Source organism: Vidua macroura, chromosome 7, assembly GCF_024509145.1.
Source record: "Vidua macroura isolate BioBank_ID:100142 chromosome 7, ASM2450914v1, whole genome shotgun sequence".
NCBI lineage: Eukaryota > Metazoa > Chordata > Aves > Passeriformes > Viduidae > Vidua > Vidua macroura.
The window spans coordinates 7189373-7204688 of NC_071577.1; the positions used below are offsets into that span (position 1 = coordinate 7189373).

A 15316-nucleotide genomic window follows, 5' to 3' on the forward strand; every position below is an offset into this window, starting at 1 on the left:
GTCAAGATGCCTGAGTCACCCTGCACTGGGAATGTCTACATTGTCTGTCAGCAGATACATATTAACTGCTCTCCAAAATCAGCAGAGAGATAATAAAGTACTACTTTCCATTACACCTTATTTTCCTTAGACTGAGCAATCTTGCAAATGAAGTAAATGGCATATATCCACTTCAGACCTCAGCATTCTGGTTTATCTGCTGGTTTGTCATGTCTGGAATTTATCTGCTTCTCATCAGGGATTGAAATTCAGAGTCATGTTTTAACCATGACTGAATATATTTTAAAGAATAACAGACTGATGACAGGAGTTACCAACCAAGATGTGTACACATTAATAAACTGACATAATAGCCCTTTGATGATCCATGAAGAAATTGATTTCTAAATCCCTTGAATGATTAAAAAAAAATATAGGTAATAACTTGGAAAACTCCAGAAAAACAGCTACCCCAGCTTTTGCTAGGCTACAATTCCTCTTCTAGGTCAGCACAAACATTCAAATTTTTAGCACACTAAGGCATAGTCTGGCCAGGAGAAGGCAGGGCTGCCTGCTGCAAAAAAAACCTACATTCCCAAATGCTTGTGGGTGGATTAATCCCTTCCTCTATGACCAAGTAAATTGTCAGTGGCCTTGTCTAATTTGCAGCAGCCTAACTGGAATGGTCACTATGGCCAAGGATCAAAATTACAGTTCACTGATGCCATGTCCTTCTTTGTTTCCTTCTTCTGTGAGAAAGTTCTTTGGTGTTTTGTTTTGTTGGGTTTGGGAGTTTTTTAAGAAGGACAAGAATATTTCCAGGCATCCTTTTGACTTCTCTCAAGTTGTCAGTTACCCTTCCTGTACTATCTATAACTACAAAAAAAGCCCCAGATCAATGTGGAGGTAAAAATCATAGAAAGAGACCACAGGGAATGTACAAGGAAATGGGAAAGGGAGCAAAAGAAAACTAGAGGGGGTGCCATCTCTGAGAGCCTCAGCTGACAGGCAGTTTGAGTTTGTACAGGTGTTCAGCCCCTTAGAACAAGGCCAGAAGGATCTGACCCAGCTCTGCCCACTGGTCACTTTGACACTGGACTCAGCAGGAAGCAAAGCAGAAAATGAGTGAGCTTCAGCAATATATTTCTAGAGGGCAGAAAGGGGAATGAATCTTTTAGGATGTGTGTCCTCTATTGTTTTAAACTAGAAATCCTAGTTATGGGTATTCTGGGTATCATCAGAAATGTTTTAAACTAGAAATCCTAGTCATGGGTATTCTGGGTATCATCAGAAATGCAGTCCTGGGGAATGGGCTCTTTGGATGTGACTGTTTTCTCTCACAGTACAGTACCCAGAGCATTCCCTCAAGCTGTCAGAGGCCAAGCACTCTGAGCAATGAGATTTTACTTTACCAAAAAAAAAAAAAAAAAAAACCCAAACCAGAACTGTTTCAGAAAATGAAAAAAGAAAGAAAAGAAAAGAAAAGCCTTACCTGGTGTTCACACCTGCTGACATGGTGTGGTTTGCTGTTGTGGTCCCTTTATGGCCTTGGTCACATCGACTCATCTGTGGGGCTGTCATAGGCCTGGCAAAGAGAAGGTGAACAGCACACTACACATTAAATCTAACAAGCACACAGAAATTTCACAGAAATTACTTGCAGTGATTTTACCAAGTCTGAAAAACTCAAGCTAAGCTGCGTGTTGTGGCCTCCTGGGCATTCCCTGTCCCCGCACAGACATCCAAATGCAGGCTCAGCCCCTTGGCCCACGTGTGTTACCTGGTGAGAACTTCTACACTGTACAGGAGGGCCTGCAAAGAGGTGGCAAGGGCACCCATGGAAGCAATCTCCTCACGAGCTGCTGTCCCAGTGTCCACTTGAGAGGTTTGTCGCTTCAATTTTTGCAAGTAACAGGGAACCAGGGCTTCCAAGACCATCAGCATCTGGAGGCTGGAAAAATAACAACACTTGTTCTGTTTTATTTTGTCATCCCTGAAATCACATTAGGTAGAGGCTTAGGTTTCTGTCTGAAGACCCTGGATCTGTAACCAGGCAATGATTTCATTGCTTCTCACTAGAAGTCTTGAGCCAAAGAAAAAATTGGATTAGGAACTTCAGGGGGAAACTAGATGATGCATGAAACAATAATACTAATACTAATACTAATACTAATACTAATACTAATACTAATGCTAATAATAAACCCCTGAACTTTCAGGTATCTTCCAAATATGTCATCTATTTGCTAACAGCTATTTTCCCTTCCAAAGACTCTTTTCTTCCCTGAATCCCTCTTGCAAACTAACATATGTACTTTGGAGCTGGTGTTACCCCTAGGAAGGGGTAACAGGCAGAGGCTTGGCCTCAGAGAAGCCCCACACTTGGAATTCTTTATCCTCTGCCTCCATTTGCCAGCCTTGCTTTCACATACCATATGCAGCCTTTATGCCTTTTCTGAGCGTGCACAAGTCAAAACAACAGAGAATCACCTTCTGAATGACTCAGGAGCATAAGCCACCACTGTCACACACAGCTTGATGGCTTCACTGATGGAAAAGGTCAGATCTTCATTCCCATAGCAGAAGTCTGAGGGAGTAAAGCAATATGAGGAGACTATCACACTAAGTATCACACACTATCACATACTAAGTATGAAAGGAGCCAGCACATTTCCTTTTCCCCCTCTGCTATTGCTTGCTTTTCATGTTAACAATGCCCAATAGGCTTTTGAACAGATAAAAATCTATCTCTGTAAAAGAAACATATGCTGCACTCCTACTTGAACCCTATTGCCCAAGAACTCAGTAGGTGAAACAGCTCTCAGCAGGTCACCTGCTGCTGAGCAAAATGCCTACAGAGTTCTGTTTCAAACATCTCCCATCAAAAGCTAATTCTTAAGCTCATATATGGCAAGGACATATGTCAAATTCATTATAATTTTTAAGCATAATTTTTAATGCTTTTTTTCTTAGATGTTCTAACCACACAAAAAATGATGCTGATGCACCACTGATAGTAGAACACAGTTTTACTTCTCAAAAATCAAGCCCCTTTTATACTCATAGCCACATGGGTGCCAGCACAAAAGTGACTGTTTTGCTAGTGATTTCAGAAAAAGTTTTCAAAAGCATTTAAGTCACATTATACAAATATCACTTTGGGCATAATTAGTTCTGGGCATTAAGAAACCAGAAAGAATAATATTTGTACAAGAATAATATTTTTAATAGAACTATAGTCCTGTTTTCAGAGGTGACCTTGTTATGCAGGAGCCCAAGTCAAAGGTAAGGTGCTAAAACACGTAAATCATAATTCTGATCTTCATATGGAAGATACCAGATACACAGCACACTCATCTACAGTCTCATCATCAACTCATGCTTGAGGATTTTCAGAGATGTTTTTAATAGTTCTCCACTGAAATCTCCAAGATTTTATGCGAATGTACACAAAGAGGAAGAAATATCTTCGGTTTCTGTACCACTTTATATTAAAATTTTCTATATCATAAAATCCCACTTTATTACTACGAAGCCTTAACTTTAAGGCCAGACAGACTTCACAGTGCATCAAGATAACTAATATTTAACAGAAGTGCAAATTTGGAAAGCAATTTGAAGATCCTTATAAAAATCACAAAGCAGCCAAAATCTTAGATGCAGCGTTGCATGGATTACTATCAAGAGACAGAATGTTCTGGATACACCATACAGCCATACATATTCTGCTTTAGGGTAAATCAACACCCTCCTCAGGAGCTCAGCACTGCTGGATGTCTGAATTGTATCCATCATCATGTGCTAGTCACAGTCTGCCCATGGGAAAGGATGCTTTTATTTCCTGTCCACATGGAGCAGAGCAGAGGATGACACTGATCCTGTCAGCATAATACAGTTTATCAGGCATCTTTATTCTTCACTCACACATGTTAAAATTCAAAATGCCAAAGGCTAGTCTTAGACTAGAAGGCTTAAAGCAGAAAAAGTAGCTTTGGAATAAAATTAATTAATAATTCCCCTCCTGCAGAAAATATCAAAAGGGTGATGGTGATAAAGCCAGTCTTAAAAGCCCCATGAGGCACAGCAAACAGATAGGACATTCCTAAAGAAGAGAAGGGCTCTGAAGAAATCTGTCTTGAATCAATAAATAATAAACCATAATTACTGAATACAGGATGCTTTATTATTACCTAATGACTTGAGAGGCTTTTCTGCTTTCACCAGCTCTAAGATGTCCAAAATGTCTGGAGTATCTCCCTCCAAAGACTGCAGCAGGTCAAACAGGCACTGAGCTGACACTCCTTTGCTGGTCCCATTGTTTGTAGCATCCTGTTCCAACAAGAGATATTCACGTCATCCCAGGAATGTTCATCTGGAGGTGTGGACAACCTTTGCTTTTGACAAAGGGTCCACCTGGAGTTCAAGAGCTCATTGCTTTCAACCAGTGAGCCTTGCCTGACTCAACAGACTGATGCCACAGTGGGAGCAGGATCTGAAAACTGCACACACATCTTTGCTGCCCTGTGCAGGACAAAGATAGGTGTGCTGGCAGTGCCCCACTTCAAATTAAGATCCCATTAACATGTCTAAAATGTTAGATCATAATTAAGGAATATTTTCAAACATGACTAATCTAGTCTTAGATGCCACATGTGCTAAAACTTGGCTTTAAGCTTGTAATTCCTATTGCTGGATTGTAAGAATGGATTTGCATGTAAATAGTCATAAGCCATTATTGTCCTTTTATAATATATTTATACACAGAAATTTAAAGTGAGACCACATTTAGTGGCCTGGACACCAGCAGCCTGCCATCTCAGCACCCTGCTGCCTCAAGTGATGCACAGAAACATGCAGAAAAAAGTGGCAACCTGGTTCTGTGCAGCACCGAGTGTTCTCTGCCTGTGACCTCTGATGAGGGGTGGCTGCACACACAGGCTTCCCCCCAAGACAGGAGGATGGTTGTGACTCACAGGGAATTCCAGGAGAGGGGCCACGCTGGCAAAGAGCTGCAGGATGAAGGGCTTGCGGTGCAGGACGTAGAACTGGCGGCACGCGAACTCGATGGCCTGGCGCAGCTGGGGGTTGCTCTCGTAGTCGGAGTACACCTGAGCACGTGGAAAAGGACATGGAGGCACTGCTCCAACTCTTCACCTCCTGAGCCCAGGTTGGACCAACTACAGCACTGGCATTCCTGATAGGTTTCTCTAACACACTGATAAAGATGGAGACTGCACCACCCCTCCCTGGCAATGCATTTCATGGTGTCTTAGATTACAAGACATGGCTGGGGCTGTGCATTCTACCACCATCTGTCAGAGCTGGGGCAGTTCTCTCCTGTTAATGGGGCAGGTTTCTTTATCTCTTCCACAACCAATCCTCCCTCCAGGAGATCTCTTCTGTTCATGGCCACTGAGTGTCCCTGCATGGCTGAGAAAATTCCATCATCCCATGGGGAGATGCTCTGCTCAGGGAGAGGAGCCAAGCATTCCTACCTGGATACAATCTGACTTTGGAACACCACAGCAGCCTTTGCCCACTGCATTCCCAGAGGAGCAGCTTTCTTCCCCACTGCATTCCCAGAGGAGCAGCTTTCTTCTCCACTGCATTCCCAGAGGAGCAGCTTTCTTCCCCACTGCATTCCCAGAGGAGCAGCTTTCTTCCCCACTGCATTCCCAGAGGAGCAGCTTTCTTCCCCACTGCATTCCCAGAGGAAGCCCAGGCCCATCTCCAGCAGCCCTGGAGCTTCAGAGGAAAACTCCACCCTTGTCCAGGATCCCTGCTCCAGCAGCACAGCTGGCACTGCAGGAGGGCTGAGCCACCATGGAATGGCACTGCTGCCACCACCCTGACCCACAGCCTGAGAGGCCCTTAATTTCAATTTATAATTGAAAATTTATAATAATTTGCAGGGAGGGGGTTTACATTTTCCATTTCAAGGGAGGCTCCTGCAGACACCTGTCTTTTCAAACCAAGACACATGGACAAAAATATCCTTAGGAAAAGGTTTGCTTTTCATGCTTGAACGTTCCTCTCATTATTAGTCCAATATTTTTTGTCCTACATATTGAGGTTGATTGCTTCTCTCTCCTTCCTAGAAGCACTTTACTTGTTAGAAGCAAGTTAGTGCTTTCTTTCTGAATCTTCCTATTTTTCAGTTAATCAGATCTTCCAGTCCTTTCTCACAAGACATGTTTTCTACATGAACATCCCTGTTTTCCTGCAGTCTCTTGGGTTAACTGATGCTTTCTCTGAGCTGGATAGAGCCAGTACTTCCAGTGAGGATCACTGATAATGAAAGCAGAATTATTCCATGTTTTTCACAAGATACAAATCTGTACAGTCACCCCAGACTGGCATTTGAGATATTTTTCCCTTCTATCCTTCAGCAGAAGGGTGCTATTGATTCATGTCTGGCTTCAGAGCTATAATTCCAACATTCTGTCCTGCAGAGGTGTCACTAAACCAGTTACTTTCCTTCCCATATTCTGTGGCTGATGATTCAAAAGTAGTCTAACCTAAGTTTGGGTTTTTTTCTTTTTTTTCAGACTCCATTTCTAGTTTGTCATGGTGATTTGTACTCCTACTCTGTCCTCCACCACAGTGACAGCGCCACCCACTTTTAAAATATTTTAAGTTTTTTAGAGTGGCATTTCCTTCAGGGCTGGCCATTGAACCATGCAGAGAATATGTTGCCAATTTGTGGGATTTGTTTCTCAGTTATGTAAGCAGTCTGAATTCCTAGGAACAACTTCTCTGTGTGAGACCTCTGCAGAGACTTCTCAGTGCCCTGGTAGGCTGAGGAAATTAGCAGGGCTTTCACACAACCAGAACCCTCTAGCATGGGGATGAGGCCCATCAATTACCAGCAATATCTCATTTACCTTAGAAAAGGGAAATAATTAACTGTATATGCATTTTAGCAAGGAAAGTAGAAAAACCTGCACCAAAGAGCAGTGTGGGGAAATGGGTGTGTATGCATCGGGAAATGAGAGTCAACTAGCAGCTGGATCAAGCCCAGAAGTGGTGAAAGAATTGAGCACAAACTAACCAACTGATCTTGGGTGCCTGGCACAGAGAAATTAAAGTCTGCAAAACCAAACAAGCTCAGAAACACTTGTATTTTCTTTTGGAATTGCTTTTTTACCTCCCAAGTGTGGTATTTTAGTAATTCAGTAGTTGACAGTAATTGAGGGTGAGGATAGGAAAGAATTACAAACTGATTTCTCTCAACACGAAGTGAAAATGAAAGGAAAATCCTTTGCAGGACTGAACGGTTACTGTTGACCACTTCAAATAATGTTATTAGGCTATTTTATTTCAAAATGTCTTGTTTCTCATTAAAAAACCCATGCATTACTGACCTGGATCCAATTCATACTTATCTGATCATGTAAGGCAGGATATCAGACTTTTAAGTTACTACAGAGTTTGTTTAGATAGCTAAAGTAATCACTGGGTCCAATTATTGTTCTCTGTTAACTATGTGAAAATGAACATGTATAGGGATTCTTCTTTTCTGTATTTGCATTATAATACTAAATTTCTACTTAGATACTGCCTTTGAGCCCTACAGAAATAATGCTTTCTACCTGTAAAAGAAGTATTTTTTGTTTTATTTTCAGTAGCTGATTTTTTTTTTCCAAGAATCAACAGGAAAAGAGGCCCACTTCTTCATCTGGAAATGAAGAGAAACTCCTCCTCTGACACTTCCAATATTTGTCATCACTCACAAGAAAAAACATGCAATTTTTCATAAATGTTTTGAGTTATTTTCATACTTAAAAGTGAATATAATTTAGTTTCAATTAGCAAGTAGTAAATCCAGATATTTCAACTATTTCCCAAACTTCAGCCATCCCCGAAGCAAAAACCATGGAGATATGCCCAAGGTCCAAAAATTGCCCAGGAATTTCACACTTCTGTGTGGAAGTACAGAGAAAGGAAAACAGACATTTATTTACTTAACACAAAGGAGAACAGAAAAATTAGTAATTTACTCAAGTAGGAAACAGAAAGCTAATTTGGGCCATCCCACTGTTGCCTTCTTGGGGAATCTAAAAGCTCTCGTGAGGACTCAGCAGATCAAAGTTTCCCTGTTAGGTACCAATTCCATCATGGAATCACAGGATGGTTGGAAGGGACTTTAAAACCCATCCAGTTCCACCCAGTGCCATGGGCAGGGACACCTTCCACTCTCCCAGGCTGCTCCAAGCCCTGTTCAAGCTGACCTTGAACACTCACAGGGATGGGGCAGCCACAGCTGCTCTGGGCAAGCTGTGCCAGGGCCTCAGCACGCTCACGGGGAAGAACTCACGGGAAGTTCTTCTCAAGAATTTCTTGCCCAGGTCTGACCTGCAGCTGCTCTCTGTCAGCAGGACACGGCAGCGTTCCCTGGGCAGGGCTCACCTGCAGCATGCTGGGCAGCACCCACTGGTAGCCGCTGAGGGAGAAGAGGTGGTTGAAGTGCACGGCCGTGTTGATGACCGTGGCAGCGTACTGCCTCAGCAGGGCACTGTCCTCGGGGTGCAGGATCAGGGCACCGTTGAACACGTTCAGGAACAGCATGATCTCATCCCCCCACGGGAACTCGCTGGGCATGCCAAGGAACATCTCTTCCAGCAGCTTAATCCACAAGCTTTTCTGAAGGGTGTCTAGGCCAAAGAGCTCTTTGCCAGCTGTAGGGGAGAAGAGCAATCAACAGCAACAGCAGTCAGCTCTGTCCACCACAGCCAGCCTCACCTCACTGCAAAGAACCATCCCAGAACAATGACCATCCTTCTGCCTTTTAAAAATTATTTCACCCATCCTGTGTTTCTTTAAGTGCTCACAGGGCTTCAGTAAACCTCGATTTAAAGCATCAATATGAAGATGAAGAATGCTATATGGATATTCTCAGTTCAGTCAGAGAGAAAAGGAGAGATTTCTACCAGGCTGAGCCTGGGAAACGGTTGGAAAGGAATGTAAATAATTCATTCTCTCCTGTTGTTCACATTGTTTATAGATATGTTCTGCCACCGTGCGTCATTCACAGAGCACCAATGGTGTGAGATGTTTTTACTTTAAGACCAATGAAATTGGTCTGCAAGATGTGCTCTATAAAATGAGTGATGTATTTGAAATAAATCAGTTGAGTTCTCTTCTCGCCTTCTGACTTGGAGTCTTCATCATTCCTGTCCTGCCTCAACAGTGACATTGATAAATATCACACAGTTCATTAATCTGCTGGTTGGACACTCTTCCCATAAAAAGTGGAAGATCTGAGCTTGTACATGCATCATCTGCCCTCACAGTGGCTGTGCAGATTTATGCTCAGGTTTTATGTCCTAGGTGTCCCACACATTACAGGAAACGGATGCAGGGTTACAATAATGCTTCTGAAATCAAGTGCCTTTAGGGCTGGTACAGAACTTGCCAATGCTTACCACTGTGCAACAATAACCTATTTAACCTATTTAACATCAGGCTGGAAACCCTGCTTTACATCCAGAGCAAAGTTTCTGTGTGGACAGTTTCTTTATCCCCGCTGCAGAAGCTGCCCAGTCTTCCTTGGATGTCAAAGATGATTCCTCAAAGCAAATGGCAAAGGACTTTGAGCAATCCTTTTTAGGTAGTCTCATGCATAATTTTAATAGTCAATTAAAACTTATTCTCATTTGGGTCCAAAGCAAGTAGCCTTGTCTGGAGAATTCTAACAGTGAAGCCTTTTCCACTGCTGTGCTTACAAACCAACAGCTCTGTATCAGTTTCCCCAGGAAGAGATTCATCAGCTTCCAGAAAAGCTGCAAGCCTGTGTGTTTCTAAGGCAAATGAAGCCCTCACTGTGATGCCTTATGGGGCTGGAACAGAGGCTAGACAGAGTTAAGAGGAATAAAGAGGATATTTACTGAAGTGCCTTCAAAGGCTACACCCTGGCAGTACCAGAGCCGCAGTCGTGGCTCTACCCAGATGGCTCCAAGATGGAATCAAAAGAGGGCTTGGTCACGAGATTTCACATTTTTATAAGTTTTGGACAATTAGCATATTGGAGCTAATTGTCCAATTACAGCTCCAGCCCATGAAGTCCCATCTTTCTTGTTTTCCTCTCTTCTGTCCACCCTTGTTTATGCTCTTGGGCCTGAGATTTGGATCAGCTGTCCTTGAGAAGGAATTGTTTTGTTTCCCTACTCTGTGAAGAGAACTCACCATCCCCTTATATGAAGCCCACATCCACACACTAAAGCAGCACAGAATCTGAAAAATATAAAAGCTAATCCCTGAGGCATCAAGTGAAACCTGAGCCTTGCCCAGCCCTCCAGGAGAGCTGCCAGGGGATCATACCGTGGGGGTCACTGAAGAGCGAGAACTCGGCATCAATGGCACTGCGGGGGAAGGAGGGCAGGCGGAGGAGATCCTCCTGGAGCATGGACACGTGGGACTGCTTGTGGGCTGGAGGGATCTTCTGCGTCAGGGAGATCAGGAACAGCACCCGCCCCACCTCCTCCAGCTTGCGGGTGAACACCTGGCAGGGAAAAAGAGACAAAGATCTACATCAGCCTAATCCAAAAGCTCTTTAAGATGCCCGTGCACTTCAGCAGGTTCATTTCTACGGCTTGCTCTGGTCCGAGGGATGCTGCGCTCATGGCTCAGAGGATCACGGTGAAATTCACAGGGCTGGTGCTGCACCCTCTCACTAGAATTTGTGTGCCACTGTTCTCCAGCCCAGGTCTGCAAAGGTGGCCTGTGTTTGTAAAAATGGTTCTAACATCGCTTTCCATTTCAGTCTTCTGGAGGACCCTAGTGGTTGGGGAACAATTTTCAACTTTGCCATGGGTTTTTCTGTAGATTAATGTAAGCCCCAAGGTGGTCAGAGAAACCAACTCCAAGCTGAAAGCCCCATGTCTGTATTTCCTCTCTCCTAGGCCTTAGACTATAGTCAACAAGAAGTTGGAATTCCTATCTACCTTCTGGGATAAGACACCTGGCCATGGAAAATATATGTATAATTGCAAAAGAAAAGTAGTCAATAAAACAAAGCAAGTACTTGTCCAAGTAAAAAAGTACTTTTTTTGCTGCTCAGTGGTGCTTACTACAGTGTTGCTTTCTTTACTGAAGTTGGATGTTTTCCAGCAACATCTTGCATGACTAGAAGAGGCTAGCAAATGTATGATACAAGTTTTACCTTAGAAGTATTTGGGGCTCTAACTGCTCTAAATATAAAAATGTGGAGAGCAAAATAATGCCCTGACAAAAATATGAAGCCCATTTAAGTATTTTTGGATCATGTAGAGTGTATTAAACTCATTTATTTGTGGGACACTTCCTAGAACCAGAGTTATTTCTGATAGAAAAGCAACCAGGTTGATCTCAAGTAATTTCAGATTTTTATTGACTTTCTACTGACAGATGCAGCACATGAAATATTGTCCTATTCTGTGCCATACACATATCAGATGGCATTGACTTTATTTTCCACTAGCAGCAGCTAGTAGCTCTTAAGCAGCTTTATAGCTGCCTTTTATAACCACTCCTGATGATATTTTCCTATTCTCAGTAATAACACAACTACAATAGCTGGTTTTTGGCTACAACTGTTAATACCAAATTCATAATGTTTAAGCGCATTCCCGCACATCCTTTTGTAAATTTTCTCCAAAATGATCCACTAAAAGGAAACTGGCTGCACAGAGTGGGGGAGAGGGGAATTCACATCCCACTCTAATCTTCCTGGAATAATGTACAGTGTATATGGCCCCAAGGCAGATTTCACATGGATTGCTACTTCTCCAGCAAAGCTCTTGATCTGCATGCAGCATGATGGAAAGCCTTTAAAAGGAAAAAAAAAAAAATTCTTTTCAGGGTTTGTTTCTGGGAAGAGGTATTTTGTGACAGTGAGTTACCTGTTTCTGAATGAGCTCTTGACCCTTTTCTGGATGCATCTGCACCAGGTTGAGCTGGGGAGAAACTGACCTCCGGAAAGGATAAATATCACGGACATAGGTCTGCCAGGAAAGGAAAAAAGTGTATTTTAAACACATGTAATCACTATGGCATCACTCAACAGAGTGGAATAAAGGGCCCTTTAGCCCTTTCTGAAGGGCAGGGGCTTTTCAGACAGTGTCAGGCATCATGAAAGAGCATAAACAGAAGAGAAATTTGATCTTTTCTAAGAAAACTAGACATTCTCGTCTTCTGCCTCTTCCCTCTTCTCTCATATTCCAATCTTTCAGCATACACAACGAAAGATGTGGTGCCCACAGACAGAACTCTATTTATAGGATGTTTGTTCTCCTTTAGATAACCCTGGTGTTTAAAAAGAAGCAAGATGAAAACTCACGTGGACTTGATCTTTGCCTTACCTTGTTGTAATGAATGAGATTCCAACGCTTATCCATTAAAAAATAATGAGAAGACTGAGTTTCAGGTATGTTAAAAAACTCCAAACACTCCTGAAAAGAAAGAAATCAAAATATCCTGTTACTTTTTAATTGTTTTGTACAAATACCACAACATCCAAAAGAAGAATATCCATCTAATAATCTATAAAGGCACAAAAATGCATGCCTCAATCAGACTGGCACAGTGTAGTGGCTTTAATTATTTTTTTTTTTTTTTTTATCATGAAGTACCTAAGTATTTTTGTGATAATCAAGGCATGCTGATATCACAATCCTGAAGACTGGTGTTGCTTATCTTGATATCACACATATTTGTCTGCCTGTATGAGCCACATGGGCGTGGGTATTTATCAAGACTTAGTGATAGGTGATATGCAGAGACACTGAAGTTCTGACCCTTCAAAACATTGAGATGTGATTCCCAGTAAAATTTAACACAGTCAGACAAACTGAAGGCTTTTACAAATCTGTTTCCTATGTGGCTCAATTACAACCATCCAGGAAATTTTTGGCAGAAAGTGACTGCATAGCTCCTGTATACCAGAATATTGTTGTGGCTACTGAACCATCATTTTCACTCTGATCTTGATCAATCTCTCAGCTCTAGTGTTGATAAAACCAAACATTTAAATGATTTGTGTTATTTATCAAAAGTATACAGCAAATACCCAAAAGCTGCAGTGTCTCCAAATGCAGTTGCATTTGTGAGGTTTGAGTTCAGAGCATTTCTATTATCCTTAAACGTGGGATCCTGCTTATTGCAACCAAGCTCCCCTCACAGGGACACAAACATGCCTGTGAGCAGAATTTCCCTCCCTGACGCTGGGACAGGATGATCAGGCAGAATGGATTGCTGGCATCCAGCTATGGCAGGAAAATGCAAGCAGTTTGTCCACTCAAAAATAGACTCCTACCTTCAGGAGAGCCTCAAACTGCGTGTCCTCATGGACTGGTAACTGTGTTGGGATGTCACACTCATTCTGTCCGTGCACAACAAGGGTTTTTGTGCCTAGAGGAAGAAAAGTTGTTGCATTCAACCTGACCTCTTTAATTAACTCAATTTCAAGAGATTTCCCATGGAGGAAGAATGGTACTTGAAATTCATTCCTGGACAGGCAGACTAAGCAAGTCCTCTCTGGAACTATTAAGCAGTGTTAACATACTCTCACACTTCCACAGTTTAATGAGAAATTGATCTTTCATCTGTTCTTAAAGGATGAGCTGACTTTAGCAGCAACTGTCAGCTCTGAGGAAGAAACACACACAAAAGGTCAAACCTGTTTATCAGCAAGATATCTCGTCTGACTCATGATGCCCAGAGTCTGAATGGTAGAGATTTACAGTAGTGCTCCTGCCAGCCTTTCACAGCCCAACTGGCACAAAGCTCTGGGTTGAAATACTGTTCTAATTCACTTTCCAGTTGCTTCTTTTAGAGCTCTTAAAGTGGTTTTCTGAATACCAAGTAATCAGCAGTAGAATTTACTGATTGACTACTCAACTGAAAGAAAATTGCCTTAAAATATGCAGCCATTTGTAACAGGTTTTTTTCTGATCTGGTTCTGATGTATCTTATTTTTGGTAAAGTGGGCTACAAACTTTGAAGTAAAGGAGATTTAAAGACTTGTGTTTTATACCTGGCATTGAGGCAGTCACCAGCAGCTTCACTTCACACTGTTCCTTCTTCATGGTTTGTTTGAGATCCTTGAAGAAGAGTCCTTCAACATAACCCACCACTTCCCAAAGGAAGGTAAGAGTGGCAGAAATGGCATCCATGCCCCATTCACATGGAGTCCGTACAAAATACATGATCAATCCTACCTGCAGGTAGTAAGCAAGAGGAATATCAGGTGGACACACTCTTTTAACTGTGTAGAGCATTGTTTAAACACAGAATAACAGTATTGTTCTCCCTTTCTTCATTCATGGGGATAAACTCATTAAACTTTCATCCTGAAATTTTATGCATATTAAAGAACAATCTGCCTGCAATATTCTTCCTTTTTCTAGAGATCATGAGGATTGGGGGCAAAATGTACTCCTGCAGTATAGCTTAAAGCCACTCCAGATGAAGAAAAGGGAGAATGTCTGCAGTTAGAGATTTCCTATTCTATATGCTCTGAAGTGCTGCCATGTAAACAACTCACAAACTACAGAAGTCTCCCTGGAGAAACATACACCTTGTCTGCCTCACCTCCTAACTACATTTGTCCACAGTCTTGAAAGAAGTTGCTAAATCTGCTCCAAGAGGACTGTCTATCAGCAAAGCACTTTCTGAACCCAAATTAAGTAAAATAATTAAAGGTTTCTGGTGCTGGGACCCTTCTAATTGTCTTCAACTCATTGACTGTTGTTCAGTTCAGAAATCCATGACAAGTTGCTTAGGGGTTTAATGAAAACAGAAAGGTTCCTTTTCCTCTCCCCAGAAGGCCAGAAGGGCTAGTGGAAGCCTGGTGACTTCCACCCACAAGCAGGAGCAAGTATGAGCTATATAAGAAAAATAAAGTGCATTTATTGCACACAGGAAGGCAGAGGAGAGATCTGGGCTGCACAGTGGGCCCACAAGCTACTCACCAAGTAGTTAAAGAGGATATGAGATGTCTGGGCAGGAAAGTCTCCAATGTTCAACAAAAGCTTCCTTAGCATATACATCAGTTCATCCTGGAAGAAAAGCAAAAGTTTTTTCTTCCCACCAAAAAGTGAAGAACAGATTTCTCCCTTTTGTCCTTTCTTGCTTTGTTTCTTCCCATTTGTCCCTTTTCCAGCTTTGTCTCTCAGTGCATGAAGTAAAACTATACACCTGTTACTGCTCCCACATATTGCAGTGGGAGCCCAGGGCACTGCATCCAGGCCAGTGTCTTTCCCATTTTACCTCAGAGAGGAAAAACCTCCTGTTGCAATTTGTACTGACTGTGATGCTACTGATTGTGCACTGCTGTCCCTGTGGTTATCCCAGATGATCT

General features: G+C 42.3%; 1 protein-coding gene across 3 annotated transcripts in view; it reads right to left on the bottom strand.

The window, feature by feature from the left end:
- Positions 1 to 15316, bottom strand: part of UNC80 (unc-80 homolog, NALCN channel complex subunit) — a 126897-nt gene that overhangs the window by 33461 nt on the left and 78120 nt on the right. For all 3 annotated transcript variants that reach the window (XM_053982081.1, XM_053982079.1, XM_053982080.1), the window contains 12 exons: positions 14928 to 15014; positions 13991 to 14174; positions 13271 to 13365; positions 12318 to 12407; positions 11859 to 11960; positions 10300 to 10480; positions 8389 to 8657; positions 4953 to 5087; positions 4170 to 4308; positions 2470 to 2566; positions 1760 to 1930; positions 1472 to 1564 (listed from right to left, as the gene is read on the bottom strand). In XM_053982081.1, coding sequence (XP_053838056.1) covers positions 1472 to 1564; positions 1760 to 1930; positions 2470 to 2566; positions 4170 to 4308; positions 4953 to 5087; positions 8389 to 8657; positions 10300 to 10480; positions 11859 to 11960; positions 12318 to 12407; positions 13271 to 13365; positions 13991 to 14174; positions 14928 to 15014 — 1643 coding nt within the window. The remainder of the gene's footprint in view (positions 1 to 1471; positions 1565 to 1759; positions 1931 to 2469; positions 2567 to 4169; positions 4309 to 4952; positions 5088 to 8388; positions 8658 to 10299; positions 10481 to 11858; positions 11961 to 12317; positions 12408 to 13270; positions 13366 to 13990; positions 14175 to 14927; positions 15015 to 15316) is intronic.